General features: G+C 52.8%; 1 protein-coding gene across 8 annotated transcripts in view; it reads right to left on the bottom strand.

The window, feature by feature from the left end:
• LOC101330241 (E3 ubiquitin-protein ligase RNF185) overlaps nucleotides 1-16,446 on the bottom strand; it is an 85,453-nt gene that overhangs the window by 5,693 nt on the left and 63,314 nt on the right. For all 8 annotated transcript variants that reach the window (XM_019950110.3, XM_019950109.3, XM_019950111.3 and 5 more), the window contains 11 exons: nucleotides 9,954-10,089; nucleotides 9,303-9,412; nucleotides 8,552-8,740; nucleotides 7,261-7,366; nucleotides 6,760-6,956; nucleotides 5,574-5,760; nucleotides 4,658-4,744; nucleotides 3,881-4,012; nucleotides 3,580-3,636; nucleotides 1,399-1,464; nucleotides 289-463 (listed from right to left, as the gene is read on the bottom strand). In XM_019950110.3, the coding sequence (XP_019805669.1) occupies nucleotides 289-463; nucleotides 1,399-1,464; nucleotides 3,580-3,636; nucleotides 3,881-4,012; nucleotides 4,658-4,744; nucleotides 5,574-5,760; nucleotides 6,760-6,956; nucleotides 7,261-7,366; nucleotides 8,552-8,740; nucleotides 9,303-9,412; nucleotides 9,954-10,089 (1,442 nt within the window). The remainder of the gene's footprint in view (nucleotides 1-288; nucleotides 464-1,398; nucleotides 1,465-3,579; nucleotides 3,637-3,880; nucleotides 4,013-4,657; nucleotides 4,745-5,573; nucleotides 5,761-6,759; nucleotides 6,957-7,260; nucleotides 7,367-8,551; nucleotides 8,741-9,302; nucleotides 9,413-9,953; nucleotides 10,090-16,446) is intronic.

The raw sequence follows: 16,446 nt of genomic DNA, 5'->3' as shown, positions 1-16,446 counted from the left end.
AGCACGGAGAGAGAAGAAAAGGCAATAAACAGCCTGAGCTCTCAGCTACCCTTGGTGCTCAAAAGCCACAGTCAGACCGCAGCGTGGGCCCAGAATGGGGCACTGGCCAGCTCGCAGGACTGAGCTCAGGGAGGGAGGGGTTTATGAGGTCCAGCCTGGCAGGGGATAAAAACCATCTAGCCCTCAGCTCTGGGTACCTGGCCTTACACTTCACAGGCCTCCCCTGAAGCCCCCAGGGCTCTGCTGAGAGATGCGGCCCCACCTCCCCTCTGGGGCGTCAGGACTCACCATTCAGCATCTCAGGGGCCATCCAGTAGGGGTTTCCCACCACCGTGTAGCGTTTCTTGCGGTCACTCTTGCGCAAGGTACGCTTCTTGGTGGTGGCCTTCTCCACTGGGGGCTTCTTCCTCTCCTCGACTATGAGCCGTGACAGCCCAAAGTCTGCCACCACCACGGTCTTGTCCTGGGAGGACAAGGGCCAGGTTAGCACCTGGTGGGGACATTCCCAAAAGCAGCCACTGGGAAGGGGAGAAAAGGAGTGTAGCAAAGGGCTGTCTTAGCGAATGGGGCTCGGCGTTTGTTTTTTCACTGTCTGCTCTCTGCACAGAGCAGGTTCCCCAGGCCTGGGGGTGTTCTCAGCAGAGGCGCTGGAGCCTGGAGGGGTAAGGCTCTGGGACCCGGAGAGTGGAACTCAGAGGCAGGACAGAGGATTTCTTTTGTTTTGTGTTTTTCTCATCCTGCCTTGTTCCCAGAAAGATTTAAGGCCGTGGCTAGAACCAGGATAAGACAGAAAAAGACAAGGTGGAGGCATTCAGTGGGGGGACGTAGGGGAGATAAGCTCTTCAAACAGCTACAAGGCAGTCATGTGGAAAAGGGATTAAGACTGTTTGGTGTAAGTCCAGAGGGCACAGCCAGGGCCAGTAAGTGGACACCCAGGAAGCCACACTGGAAGTCAACAGGAGTAGTAACATTGTAACAGCCAAAGCTGACCAGCAACGAGGACGGAGGCTGGCCCCAAACCAGTCACTGTGAATTTACTAGCTCTGTGGCCTTGGGCTGAGGCTTCAGGTGCCAAGGCTGTAAAACTGGGTCCTCAGTGAGTTGCTTTCACCATCACAGGGCAAAACCAGGAAAAGCGACAGGGTTCTATGTACAGTTAAGGAACTTCTCAAGTCCCTTTTAACCAAAGGATTTCAAAGCTGCTACTGGGAGGAGGTGGGATTCGTCGGCATGTGTTAGGAAGCCCCTGGAAGACAGAGGAGGGCATTGGAGGCAGCAGGAGGGGCAAGACAGGAGCCCTAGGTGATACCTCTGGTCTAAAGCAATAGGGGACAGTCTCCCTGGTGACAAGGAGGCCAGGAGGACCGCCCTGGGGAGGCCCAGAGTGGTGGGACATACCAGCTTGATGAGGCAGTTGTGCGAGTTCAGATCCCGGTGGATGATACACATCGAATGCAAATAGGCCTGGAACAGAAGTATGAGCTGAGGCCAATGGGCAGTTAATCAACCAGATGGTGACTCTGAAACTGGGGGCCACAGAACCTGCTCTTCTCCCAGGTCATCCCCACCCAGCTTCGGAACCAACCCGGACTCCAGAGCCCTCCTGCTGTCACTCCCTTGTCCCACCGACAACAGAAAGCCAAAGGCCGCCGGGGCTTCCCCTCTCCCTGACGCCATTTCCTGCCCATCCTCTGTTCACTGACCCAACCCAGTGGATGCTCTCTCCTCAAGTCTCCGACTCCACTGGGCCCTGGCCCTTGCAAGCCTCCATCCCCTCTACCCACTTTACTTAGATGCCCCACCTGGGTGCATTGCTCCTGCCCCTTCACACCCTCACCCTCACCCCAGTCTCTGGCTTCAGCCACTCTGGATCCTTCCTGCTGTGAAAGGGCAAGTGGCCTCCTCCTGGTCCAACTGGCTCTGTGCTCCCAACATCCCCCTCCCCTGAGACTCAGCACCCTCCCCACTCCCTGTGGTCTAGTGGTGAGGATTCGGTGCTCTCACTTTGACCTCTCCCTCTTCCTACCCAAATGTTTCCAAACTGGTCTCTACTTGCTATTTCCCCCCTCCAGGCCTCCGCCTCTGGCTCTTGTCATCCTGGAGCCACTTCCTTTCCCTTCCCTTCCCCAGCAAGAGGGGAAGGAGCCACCCCCCAGCCCCCTGCAACCCCCACAGCACTGCTTCCGGCCCCTGGGCTCCTGGAGCTGCTCACACGCCCAGGGAGCTCTTCCTGACCTGCCTGCCACCCCTCCTCCGAGGCTACCCATGCCTCTCCCGAGACACCTGCCCTCGAGACGCCTGCCTTTTCCTTCCGGCCTCCTCAATGTCAGCGCCTCTCAGAGCCACCTTCTCTTCACTGCTGACCCCCACGAACCACCAGCACATCAGCCTCAGCAGATGCCTATCCTATCCTAGCTCTTCCCAAACCCGTTTCCCGACCATCACTCCCCCCCCCCCTCCCCCGGCAGTCTGGTAGACGACACCACTGTTCTTCTAGGCACCTCAAGGCGCCCCGGGCCCACCTCCCCCCACCCCTGCTCTCTCACTACCAACCAGTCTCCATTCTGACTCCACCCTGCCTCCCAGTCTCCTGGTCCCACAGCCCCACTGTAATTCAGAAACCTGAAAGGTTTCATGACTCCCAACCCAGGTCTCCCTGCCCTGAGTTCTCCCAACTCCCCGCCAACCTACTGACCACACCAGAGTCACCTTCAAAACAGCACAGCTCTGGTCACAAAATGTTCTTGCTTAAAAATCTTATATGTGTGTCTTTTTGGCTTCCTAAATAAAGTCTGGACTCCTTAGCTTAAACGCAGGGATTTTAATGTCCCCCCTGTCTAATACTGTCTTCATGGACCCCACATAGAACAGCAGGCATTAAAATCTCGGGCTTGGGGGTCAGACCAACTGACCCAAGCTCCTAGCTCCGTCCTTGTGTAGCTCAGCTTCTCATCTGGAACCAGGGCTGTCATGAGAGGTGCTAGTCCCTCAGCTCAGTGCCCGGCTTGGAGAAAGCACTCGGCAGTTGTCACTGTCCCCATCGCTGTGACTGGCACCATTCTTTCCCAGTGAAACAGACTATTTCCTCCTTTCTCCTCCCAGCTCTTTGCTGCTCTCATCACCCCAACCTTGGGGCCTCTCTGCCAAGAGGAACTTTCATGCAATTCTGACCCATCCTTCAGGGCTCAACTAGAACACAATTCCCAATTCTCTGATTTCCTAGGCAGTGAGGTTCTCTGCTCTCTCTAAGGGCCCTCAGCACCTGGATGCCCCTGTGACAGCAGGGCCAGGCTGCCTCGTGCTAGTTTGCTTCTCCAGTTCGCCTTGCCCATACCCTGTTTGCTCTTGAAGACTGGGAATTCTTTGAGAGTAGAGTTGTAAGTTGAGAACAGCCAGCTGTGGGCAATTTTCACTGGCACAGAGAGAAGCTTGATAAACAGGTGCTGAAGGACCCAGCCCATGCAGGCTGCCCAGGACAGGGTCTCTGCCTTTCAGTGCCTGCCCGCCATCCCTGCACCTCTCCTGACCCCCCACTCCCAATACCCCTGCTCCGCTGGCAGGGCTGTTGGCAGGACTCACCATTCCAGAGGCGATGCCTTTGGCAAAGCTGACCTTCTGCTGCCAGGGGAACGGGTCCTACAGGATGGAGGAATGCCCATCAGAGGCTTCTGGGCCCTGTCCCACTTGAGGTCCGGGCCCCGTGGGTCAACATGATCTGCCAGCAAACCCTCCCTGCCTGTGCCCAGTCCCGCCCAGCACGGCCCTTTGTAGGCAAAGCAGTGGGCCTCTCTGGCCATCATGGTTCCAGAGTAGTGGTGACAGAGGTGTCCCACAGACAACCCACCAAGGCTCTTGGGAACTTTGGGGGTGGCACGCTCACCACGCTGCGCAGAAAGTCCTTCAGCGTGCCCCCCTCGATGTACTCCGTCAGCAGGTTCAGCTTCTTGTCCTTGTACAGCACGCCGATGAACTTGAGCACGTTGGGGTGGTCCAGGCTGCGCATCACCTTCACCTGAAGGAGGGGAGGCCAAGGAGGGTGGGTGGTTTCTTTCTCACCCCTTCCCTCCAGGGAGTCAGATTGACAAATGTGACCTGCATCTCCCACCTCCTATCTCATGTGCTGTGGAGGAAGGCCCCAGGTGGACGGGAATGGCCTCCCAGGCCTCACCCCTGGGAGCCTGCCTTTCTAGGAGCTGCATCGGGGGAACTGGAGTAGAAGGACCCAAGGCCTGGAGGGCAGCACCCAGTGGAGCAATGGAGAGAGGTGGGAGAACCGTGTCAACATTCAAGGTGCCAGGCTCCCCGGGCACGGCGTTCAGGTGGGGTCACAGCATCGAGCTGCAGTGAACTGGTCTGTGTTCATGTCCATCACCCCACACTCCACGAGCTCCTCTGAACCACATCTCGCGGTACCCAGCTCATGCTGTCTTTAGTGTTTGTTGCACAAATAATTATGCTGTAATTTAGAGGGGGCAGGGACGTTCCTCTAAATGATTTTTTCTGCCTTAAGAAAGTGACTCCAAACTAAGTTTCCTCTTGAAATCTTTTTTTCTTTTTTTTTTGGTGCCAAAAGCCGGGATTGAAATCATTATTTAGTAACAACTTCTGTCTTCCAACACTGACATCAAACTCCTAACCCCTACACTCCCCTTCTTACCTCAGTCAGAAAAGTCTTCTGTGTCTCCTCGTCACACCGAATCAACTCCTTCATGACCATCACTTTGCCAGTGGCTTTGTGTGTCACCTAAAAGGAGGGTGACTGTTACTGGTGCAGAGACCAGAGGTGGTTCTGGGGAACTGTGTGAAAATCGATGTAACTGGCCATCCCATCCCCTGGAGGACACACTGAAGTAACCGGATAAAACTGACAGAGCTCATGTGTAGAACACACAGCATGGGCCCCGGGGGACTAAGAGGGGAGCACACCCTCCTCCCTGGAGAGCTGGGCATGCACAAAGGAGAAGCAAGAATCTAGAAAAGGGACATGTGGGAGGAGGCGGCGGGGCGGGGTGGGTGGGGCTGCTGCCAAGCCAAGCAGGGTCTCTGGTCACCTGACACAGAAGCATGTCCCCTGGGGGAAAAGGAGTCTAGGGGCAGGAGGGTCAGTGCCACAGACATGCATCAGGGAGCTGGGTGGGTTGGGAGTGAGCTCTCCAGCCCCAATGCCCCGAAGGCTGAGACACATGGCTTACCTGACCCCCCCTCCCAGCTCTCAGCAGAGGAGGAGGAGAGAAAGAGAGGTTAGTCCCCAAGACTGTTCAGCAGGGAGGCAGGAGCCACTCCCAGCACCGAGGCCTCTAGGCACCTAAAGACACCCACTGACTGGAGGCAGGAGGGCCACGGGAGAGCTCGTCCCCACCCGGGGCTCCAGGTCCACCAAGCTCACTTCAGCAGCAATGCTGCCCTTCGGTGGCCTGGGAGGGAAGGGGTGCGGCCCTCACACCATCACCTCCAGCCAGGAGTGAGGTCTGGTATCCTGCAGAGCATCGGGGAGGCCATGTGATAAGAAATCCCCAAAAGAAGGTGAGAGGGCTGGGGGGCAGAGAGGTGGCACAGCTGCCACCAGTGCTCACCTTGATGGCCTGCCCAAAGAAGCCCTTTCCCAGGACCTCCCCGTGGATCAGGTCACATGGCCGGAAGATCTGCTGCGAGTAGCTGCTGGAACAGCGGAGGGATTCTGAGCGGCTGATGTCACGGCTGAGCAGGAGGGGCTCCTTTGGGGAGCTGGGGCCAGGGGACTTGGAGATGCTGTTACTGCGCCTGAGGATGAGGAAGGATGAGGGTAGGGACAGGGCAGTCCTCAGAGACCCGCCAGGAAAGCCTAGAGGCAGGAACCTCAGGTCCGCCCTGTCCGTTCCAATGTCTGTAGTTAGGGTGCTGTGATGCGGGAGGGGACTCTAACATCAGACAGATGTGTCGTCTAGGGGCTGCAGACATCTGCAGCCCATTTAAGCATGGTAAAATCACATTCAAAGTGGGAATCCTAAGTACCTCTCACCTGGAATGATGGATTAGACTCTACTAGCTGACAGCACTGTTGATGGAAGTCCACCGCCTTCCATGCCTGCCTGATTTAAGCCCTGACCGGCTTAGAGCGACAGCCTAGTACCACCCCAAACAAGCAAACGGGATTTCGGATATTTTGCACATCTTTGTGGTACCCGTCTGCATTTCCCGAATTTTAAAATAATAAGTGTGTATGATTTTTAGAGCAATAAAGCCACTATGTTTATGACATTTTTTTTTTTTTGGCCACGCCTCGCAGCTTGTGGGATCTTAGTTCACCAACCAGGGATTGAACCCGGGCCCTCAGCAGTGAAAGCTCGGAGTCCTAACCACTGGACCGCCAGGGTTCCCTGTCCCTTCTTGAAAACCTAAAACAACTTTAATTCACCTCTTGCTTTCTAGTTTTCAACGTCTTTACACTTATTAACCCTATCTGTGCCCCTTCTCCAGCCTCTGAGCCCCACGCTTCCCCCACAGGCCATGCTATCCTTTGGGGTCCAGCACTGCTGCCTCCTGTCCAGCTCAGTTCAGTGGACAGAGCCTGACCCTCTGGTTTCTAGGGAAACCTGGCAGTCAGCTGGGTCCCGGCTATGAACTGTGATCCCTGAGGCGGGGGAACTGGGTCAGCACAATCCTCATAGCCCGTCCCTGGCCAGCTGGTTCCCTTCCTAACTCTGCTGGCCTCTGAGAGCCGGCTCCACCTCGTCTGAGGGCCGGCATGGGACAGCGCAGAGCCGGGGTGGGAAGTGGCACCTCAGGGAGCGTCTCCTCAGTGTCCCTTCCAGATTCTCCTTGGTGTCCAGGGGGATGAGGGTGTCCGAGTGTCTGGCATTCTGCATGTGGGGAGAGAGCCGTGCATCCAGCCGCAGCTGGTCCAGGCGCTGGGAGACGGGGTCATGTTCAATCAAGAGCTGAAGCGTCTGGCTCGTCTGGCTAATTGCATCTTCTACCTGTGGCCAAGAGCAGTGTAAGGCTGGCTCCACAGGCTGTCCCACTGCAGGTCACCCACTGTCAGCCCAGATGACCCAAGCCAGTGTGGCCTCCAGCTGCCACTAGCCACACAGTGCCCTCTGACAGTCTGGCAGGCCATCCCTGCTGCCCTGGTAACGTGCCAGGCTGACACAGGAGGTCACTAGTGGTCACAGGCTCATTGGCAAGACAAAGAGATAGACTGGGGGTAGGAAAAGGTAAAGGCCATGGCCTGGTCTCCCGGAGGGTCTGTTCCGTGTCCCACTCCCACAGGACACACTGTACCTCTTCCACTCGGAGTGTGCGGACGGGGGTCCCATTGATCTCCAGGATGCGGTCCCCAGGGTGGATGGCATTGCGGTTGTTGGGACTGATGTGCATCCGGTTGACCCTGGGCCAGACAAGAGTTGAGATGGGGTGAAGGCATCTTTAAAAAGTGTCTGACCAATTTCTCTTGTGCAGGGATGGCTCACCAGGCCCCAGGCCCCTACTGGCCCCCAAGGCCCAGGCCACTCACAGCGAAAGGCCACACCTTTCACAGGGTGCCCCGTCTCAGTAAAGAGCACCCCCACTCACCCAGAGGCCTAAGCCAGAAACTTGGACAGCACCCTCCCCATGTGGGGTTCCCTCACTGCCCCCCAACCCTCACCATCCTGAAGAATCCTCCATCACCATAGTGACCAACATCCCCTGCCTGGATCTTGCATCAGCCTCCTAACTGGTCTCTGCACCTCTAGGCCTGCTCCTCTCCCATCCCACTTCCACGGCAGCCATCCTTCTAAAATGCTCACCTGGTTGTGTCACCTAGTTGCTTAAATCCCTCAATAGACCTGCTGAGTCTCCATAATCCAGGCCCTCCATGACTTAACAGACCCCCTCTGGCTAGTCCCAACCACTCAATCTACACCAGACACAGCCACAGACTCCCACCTCAGCCCTGAACACAGTTCTAGGCTTAGAGCAGACTTCACCTCACTCCCCCAACCCCAGGACCTCCCCCCTCTGCTGTGAGCACCCAGTGCCCAGCACACAGTAAGTGCACAGTCACCGTCTGCAGGGTTGGCAGACACAGTGCCTCATTACTGTTATTAGGCAGACAGACTCTTCCCCCATCTGGTCGCTGGCCTGGACCTAGGATGGAGTCTTAACCTCTTTCTCCTCCTTCCTCCATTCACTCACTCAACCAACGAAACAATAATCCATGCACACCCACTATGTGCCAGGCACTGTTCCAGGCCCTGGACATGCAGCGTTGAACAAGACTAAGTTCCAGAAGGAACTCGTGAGGAGGACACATGATAAACAAACATAACCAAGGCAGATAATTTCAAAGAGCAAACATGATCTGAAACTTGACACGTGAAAGGTGAGCAATTCTGGCGTTAAGTATCTGGTGGGGAGGAACCTAGGCAGGGAGAACAGTAAGTGCCAAGGCCCAGGCACGGTGACAGTACAGTGAGCCCAGGAGGAAGAGACGAGATGAAGATGTGGGGAGCTCTGCTATGACTCTGGGGTTCCGATCCCCTCAAGGCCCATCTGTGGGCTCTGCTCAAGAACCCCTGCCCCAGACACTCACTCTTTTACTTGCACGGTGGTGGCGTAGCTGGAGCAGGCACTCTCCACGGACACGGAGAAGCCCCGCCTGCCCTCGGTGGTGGCCGGCATGGAGATGTGTGTGACGGAATAGGGCAGCTGGTCCTGGACAGACTCTGTGGAGAGCCTCTCAAACATGGGTGCCAGCACCACCTCGTTGTGGCACTTCCCACTGCGGGAGGAGCAGAAAGGGGGCTGAGAACCCGCAGCCCCACCTGGAAGCCCCCACGTGGCTTCAAGTAACAATATCCATAGCCCCATGTTCACTGCCCTTGCCCGATTCCAGCTGACAAGAATAAGCAGCCTGGGTTCTCTGGGGTGGGCTGGGACTGGGGGAAAGACGGCCTGGGTTCTCTTCACTCTGCCTCTGACTCAAATTAAGCACTGGGCCTCAGCCTGACTTCTTTTATCGACAGAGGCAGTTGGACTGAGTGAGTTCTAAGGGGTCTTTGCCTTTAATGTTCTGGGATCCTTCTCCGAGAGCGCCCTCCCAGGCACTCTCTTCCTCTGGGAGGCTTGCAGGGCAGTGTGGTTATTCTCCCAGTAGGTGAGGACAGAGGGCAGAGACGTTAATCATCTTGCTCACAGCTTTCAGACCTGGTTAAGAGCATTGCTGTGATAGGAATCCAGCATGCTGATACCCCTGTAATCTTTCTGCCTAACTCACAGTGCCACTTGTCCCTCTCTCTTGGCTACTCTTGTAGGGAAGGATGGACACGGGGCCATCATCTTACCAGTAGAGGGTGGCGTGCTGCACCAGGGCGTACGCATCCCCATCCTCAATGATCACCTTGCAGCTCATACAGGCAAAGCACTCTGGGTGGTACTTGAACTCCCCGGCCACCTGTTAGCAGGTGGGGAAAAGGGTAGACAGACATGGGGAGGAAGTGAGTTGTCACTGCTGCTGGAGTGAAGGTAGGGATGGGCGAGGGACCTCCCATCAAGGATCTACAGACCCCAGTCATAATCTACCTTGGCACTCCCCTCCCTCGCGCTTCCAGAGAAAGGGTCAGATGGGTGCCTCCCTGTCATTTCGGAGACTGCAAAAAACTCTTTCGGTCTCAGCCATGAGAACAGGATCCCAGAAGTAATCATCCCCACTAGAAAGGCTCATACTCTCCTTTAAGGCCCTCATCCCATCGTACTGTGTCTCCTCCCTGCCTGCCTACCCACCCACCCCAACACTGGACTGTTAAGTCTTTGGGGGAAGGACCTTACCTGGCACTTCATGGGTACTAAAAAAAAAATCTGTTAAATGACTGAATAAATAAAGGGAGAGGCCTTGGCTGATGGGAAGACCAGAAGATGAATGGCCACGGGGAACTGGAGGTACTGACAATGGACTCTGATGACCAAGAGGGGCAGAGATGGAGGGATTCACGCACCATGACAGGTCCCGTCATCAGCAGAGAGCATCCATGGCAGAACTCCCCAAACTTCCCCCAGTAGTCCTTGTGGCAGTATAGCTTCCCATCCTTCTCGTAGTACCAGTTGGTGAGGGAATCCTGGCATTCAGAACATCTGAAAGGCAAGATGAGAACAGAAACTCTCCCGGATCCTTGGAACTAGGCTACACGGGCCGCCCCTGGCTCCCAGGTGTAAGAACAAAATGGAGGGACCTCTTTGATCCAGAGCCAGGACAAGGGAATGTTACAGTTTGCTGCTATCTTCCCAACGGAAGCCAGTCTGAGTGAACAGGACCCCAGAAACCAGCTCTGTATGACCTGCCTCCGCTGGGGGACCTCAACCTTTCTGGGTCTTGAAGCCCTTGGAGAATCTGATAGAGTCAAGAAGCCTCTCCTGGCAAAATGCGCATAGGAGGAAAATGTGCATAGAATTTAGGTATGGGGTACATGTGTATCAAGGGTTGAAGCCTACTCACGGACCCTGTTAAGAACCTCTGGTCTAGACAGCTATCTCGACAAATCAAAGAAGCTCAAAAACCCACCCATTACCAACAGCATCACTGATGTAGCATTCTTTTTTTAATTAAAAAATTTTTTTAAATTGACGTATAATTGATTTACAATGTTGTGCCAATCTCTGCAGTATAGCAAAGTGACTCAGTTATACACATATAGACATTTTTTTAAAAAATATTCTTTTCCATGATGGTTTGTCACAGGATATTGAATATAGTTCCCTGTGCTATGCAGTAGGAACCTGTTGTTTATCCATCCTATATATAACACTTTATGGTGTAGCATGCTTGAGAAAATTATGTTAAGCATAAAGAAACAGTCAGGCAAATCCAGAAAGGGGAGGTCATTCTATAAGACAACTGCTCTTTACTCTTCCAAAAAGTTAAGGCCCAGGGATTAAAAAAGCCTAGAGACACAGAAACCAAATGCAATACCTAAACTTTGTATTTGAATCTGGACTGAAAAAGAAAACAGACGAGAGTGACATTTTTGGAACAACTGAGGAAATCTGAATTTGGACTATACATTAGATTATATTGTAAAATTACTGTCAATTTTCTTAGATGTGATGATACTTTGGCTATATAGAAAAATTTGTAGAAGAAAAAATAGTAAAGTAATAATTAAGGGGAAACTTCAACTGACTTTTAAATAGTTAAGTAAAAAAAAAATAAATAAAACATTGTGTTTGTGTACAGACAAAGTGGCTTAAAGTTAGCAAATGATGGGGCTTCCCTGGTGGCGCAGTGGTTGAGAGTCCGCCTGCCGATGCAGGGGACACGGGTTCGTGCCCCGGTCCGGGAGGATCCCACATGCCGCGGAGCAGCTGGGCCCGTGAGCCATGGCCGCTGAGCCTGCGCGTCCGGAGCCTATGCTCCACAACGGGAGAGGCCACAACAGTGAGAGGCCCGCGTACCGCAAAAAAAAAAAAAAAAAAAAAAAAGTTAGCAAATGATGAGTCTAGGTGATGGACACATGAGCGTTCTTTGAACTATTCTTTCAACTTTTCTATATATTTGAAAATTTTCAAAATAAAATATTGGGGGGATAAAACCAAAACCCCATCGGCGCTGTGTAATACATGCATGTTAGCCCCAGGCCTCCTTTCTGCTCCAGTCACCGTGACGTTCCACCTTTGGTCAGGCCGGGGGGGAACAGACATGTACAGACATGTACAGACATGCTCGTCCTCACGTCTGATCCTGGTGCCCAGTGCTAAGAGCCCCTTGGCCTGACAAGCCCACCCCACCTCTTTCTCCCTAGTTAACAGACTCTCTGTTCTTGTCATGGAGGCCTCACACCACCCACACCGGCCACATCCTTGCTTTCTGAGAGGCAGGGTGGAGCTGCCTCTTGGTTTGAATCCTAACCCTGCTGCTTACTAGTTATGTCATCTTGGGCAAGTGACTTCACTTCTCTGACCCAGCTTCCTTATCTGTAAAATAGACTGCTGCGAAAATAAAATAATCTGTATTAAAGTGTAGACAGTTTGGGACTTCCCTGGCAGTTCAGTGGTTGGGGTTCCGTGCTTCCACTGCAGGGGGCACGGGTTCAATCCCCGGTGGGGAACTAGGATCCCGCAAGCTGCGTGGTAGGGCCAAAAATAAAATTAAAAAATAAAAAAAAATAAAGTATACACAGTTTCTATAAAAGGTCTAGTGCAGTAGGAACTCAGTAAGTGTTCACTGCTGGTAAAGATGATGATGATAATGGAAGCTCACGTTATCAGCCCCTTACTGCCATCAGCTGGGTGGCTTTTGGACAACTTCTCTCAGTAGCTTTTCCTCATTGACAAAATGTGACTCACAGCAACTATTACAAAGACCCACTATGAAGACTAAATAAGTTAACGTAAGAGGAAAGCCTTTTGCAAACTATGAAGGGCAAGGCAAGTGTATTACAGTAACTTGGGAGTAAATTGGCAAGCACTGTAGATAGAAAAGATAGATATACAAGGTTTCCAACTCCGCTTTCCAAGAGCTTTATAATGAGTTGGGGAAGAGAAATTCTAATCAAAACTTGATTAACAGTGCAGGGTGAGAGGCCACGATGGGGGCTTCTGCCACCAGCCATTCCCACCTTCAGCATTTCCTACTTGTCCTTTGGATGCTGAACTTCAGGGTCCTGAGAGCTGGGTCTGGTGTGAACAGTAAGGATATGAAGTGCCCAGAATGGCTCAGTGAGGACCACAAATTACAGGAGAAGACCCTGTTCTGGGCTTGCAGCTCCAACTCCTCTCAATGTAAAAGGCATGCTGGGGGACTTCCCTGGTGGCGGAGTGGTTAAGAATCCGCCTGCCAATGCCGGGGACATGGGTTTGATCCCTGGCTTGGAAAGATCCCACATGCCACGGAGCAACTAAGCCCGTGCGCCACAACTACTGAGCCTGCGCTCTAGAGCCTGCATGCCGCAACTACTGAAGCCTGCGCACTGCATCGACAAGTAGCCCCCCGCTCGCCACAACTAGAGAAAGCTGACGCGCAGCAACGGAGACCCAACACAGCCAAAAAAAAAAAAAAGGGCACATTGGATGAGCTCTGAATTGGGAGGAGAGACTACATGCCCTTGGAAAAGCCCCTTTCCCTCTCTGGGCTCAGTTTCCCCACCTGTAAAATGAGGGGATTAGACTTTTCCCTAGATGATTGAAGGTTCAAGTCTCAGCACCACTTTCCCCCTAAGTGGCCTAGGGCCAGCTGCTTTAACTCATTTGTGAAATGGCAACATCACCACCTACTTTCGGGGTAACAGTGAGGATTAAACTAGGTTCTGGACGGCTGTGAGGTGCCTAGCACAGGGCCAGCACCAGAAGCAGGGGCTTCCTTCCTGCTGCCACCTGCTGATGTAAAGTTTCTGGGTATCTGCTTTCCTCCTTCACTGGATAGGAACAGTGTCCCACTTACTCCTGGTAGACTCAGCACCTTGCAAAGGGCTGGCAGAGTAAGCCCTTAGCAAATGTTTCCAAAGTGAAAACGGTGGGAGTGGCAAGAACCAGCAGTCCAGGTGGGAGCACAAGAGTTCCAGGGCTCACGGTCACCAGGCCCTACCCCTCTCCTGTCTGCAGGAGAGAAAAGCTGGTGCAGACGAATTTGCACCCAACTGCAGGCCTGGGCCCTGTCACACCCTCACAATGGTATGTGTGCCGCGGGGCACAGGAGCACCAGACACGTCCTTCTCTCCATTGCCAATATCCTGCTTTTGTTTGCTGCAAGTAGCCCTGGCCAGGCCCAGGAGAGGAGGCAGGGAGAGAAGCGAGTGCAGGCACGCAGGAGACAGCCACGCCAGCCTCCTGGGAAGAACACCTGGCCAGAGAGCAACACCACCGATGCATACATCTGTGTCAAGGAATGCCTTTGACGGGCACAGCCAGCTGCATGGCCGAAGTCAGTCACCACAGGTGTCTCTGAAGAACAGGAAGGTGAACAGCTGATAGGAGGACTGGTTGTGGGTCCCCAAGCTGCTTTGTCACACAACACAAGTGGTTCCAGGCCACCGGGGAAGTTGCCAGGGTAGACTTAGAGTCCTAGCTTAGACATTAACAGCAGCTATGGTGACCTGTTACAGGAATGCTAACCATACTCTGGGTGCTGTTATGAGGTGCCTTACATGATCTCTAACCCTGACCACACCCTGCAAGGTGATAGGATTATCCCTGTTTCACAGACTAGGAGACTGAAAAGCAGGATCAAGTCACTTCTGCGAAGTTGCCCGGTACACACATGACGGAGCTGGGATCTGAACCAATGTGCACTTGCACCTGACGATGCAGCACGTCCACTAAGCTGGGCGTCGGGGTTTGCATCTTTGAAAACACAGAGGCTGGAGCCCTGAGAGCTCGCGTTCCTTCTAGTGTTAACACTTGCTGACACTCCTCCTTAAGCCCAAGGACCCAACAGTTAAATGGCACAGCGACTCTCCTCCTCCGCTGAGTCCACAGCAGGCTGGTCCCCAGGAGACTCTGCCTTTTAAGAAAAGAATCCAAAACACACTCTGGGAAAGTAAGGTCCTACTCAAAAGAATCCCACCTCAGGTTCTCAGGGGCTACGGCCACAATATGCTCTCCCCAAAGCCAAGGCTTTTTCCCAGCTTTCAATTTTTTAAAGTTTCAAGTGAAAGTTAACATCTGTCCTGGCTGCAGGCCAGAGGGCATCCATCTCAGAGGTGGTGGGGTTGATGGTGGAGTCCAGACCTGGGGTGGAGGTATCAGCCACCACACTCTCCCGGTCAGTGAGCGGAGCTGAAACCCTCCAGCCCACACGCCTTGACCTCCAGAACTTTTCCCGAGCACTACGGAGAGCCTGGGTGGGTACAAAGTGGACCAAACCCTGATGGTCAGTTCAGTGGGCAGCTCAGATCCAAGCTGAGGCCTTTTGAGTCAGCAGGGAACACACCAGTTAAAAAAAAAAATACTTAGAGTCTCACAAATAACTTTTTTCAAGATCTGGGTCCATATTCCTTCTTTGCCATTTACTATCTGTGTCACATAAAGCCAGTTACTTCATGACTCTTGAGCCTCAGTGTCCTCATTTGCACACCGGTGATGATGAGAATTAAATCACGTACAAATGCCTAGCACGAGCCTGGCCCACAGCTGGTGCCCATGAAGAGTTCACTTCCCCACCTCCGTCTTTAATTTGAGAACACCAAGGGCAAAAGGAGACAGACCCCTTGCCCTGCCATGCCCAAGCAAGACGGACCTGTTTCTTGGCCCAGAACCAAATAGATTTCTGGAAATAGAGACGGTTCCCAAATGAATTATTCATCTAGCCCATTAGAAATCAATTGATTATAATCAATTCCTACCAATTAGGAAATAGTTACTGTGCATCAAGGGTGTGCAAGACCAAATAGGCAAGATGCTGGGAGAAGCCAAGTGCGATAAGACAGAGGCCTGGCCCTCAGTCACATGCAAATTCTCCAGACCAAATGTTTACAGGTAAAATTTCAACCTTATGTGGTAAAAGCAGAACACAGCCACAATTACAGTGGATTTACATAGGTTAAAGAACAAGCCCTCCCATGTCCTGGTTGAGGGCCTGGTTGGATGCTCATCCTTAGCCTCTGAATGAGCAGAAAACTGTTGGGAAGAAGCTTCTTCCAGCCCCTACCTCTGAGCTGTGACCGGGGTGGACGGGAGAGCGGGCACTCTCTCTGCCCCTGCCTGAGAGTCACAACTGGGGATGCTACGCCTCCCCCAGGCCCAGGGGCTGCAGAGAGAACAGGGGCCTATAGACTCCGGTCCATCAGAACCCAGTGTTCTACCACCACAGACCCCTTTATTACTCCTCCTTCCTGCAGACCCTGTAGACTGAAACAGGCTGTCAATTAAGCTGTAATTATTATGGATATGTTGATATCCTGTTTGAAAAAATTAACCAAACACATAATGAGCCTCTGACCAGCAAGAAATAAGTGCTGCCAGAGTGCATTGATTCAGTTCCAACCAAAAGCCAGGAAGGCTGTAATAGTTTCAAGCAATTTGTGCCGTCGTGCTGCAGTTAAGGGTAGAGCCTCCGGTATTTGGAAAAAATGGAAAAGAGCTTGTGTGTCTCTGAGGAGGTACATAGGTTGCGGAGTTGGGAACCATTCACCTCATCAAGTCCTTCATTTTTCAGATGAGGAGAAAAAGAGTCCCAAGGTGGCTGCCAAATGTTACTGCTAAGCTGGGCTGGGTTAAGAACAGTTTCTCCCTTTAAACATGGGTTGCTTTAGAATACAAAAATGAACTTGTTTTCTTTAAGAGACAATGTGTAAACCAAACCCATTAAATCAATGTTGGGCATTAAACAGAAAAGCTATAAAAAGAAAAATCCTTTAAAGATGTCAGACAAAAGTCACTCCCTAATTTACCTCTTTTGTAAATTCCAATTCGAGGTGTTTTCTCACTTGGGAGGACACTTGTAACTGCATCTCACCCCCCAAGCTGGTGGCACCGGCAGCGGAAGACAGTGCTCTCTGC

The sequence above is a fragment of the Tursiops truncatus genome, chromosome 13 (assembly GCF_011762595.2).
Source record: "Tursiops truncatus isolate mTurTru1 chromosome 13, mTurTru1.mat.Y, whole genome shotgun sequence".
In the NCBI taxonomy this organism is placed as follows: domain Eukaryota; kingdom Metazoa; phylum Chordata; class Mammalia; order Artiodactyla; family Delphinidae; genus Tursiops; species Tursiops truncatus.
The sequence above is the reverse complement of the archived record's forward strand: the minus strand, read 5'-3'. Positions and strand labels throughout refer to the sequence as shown.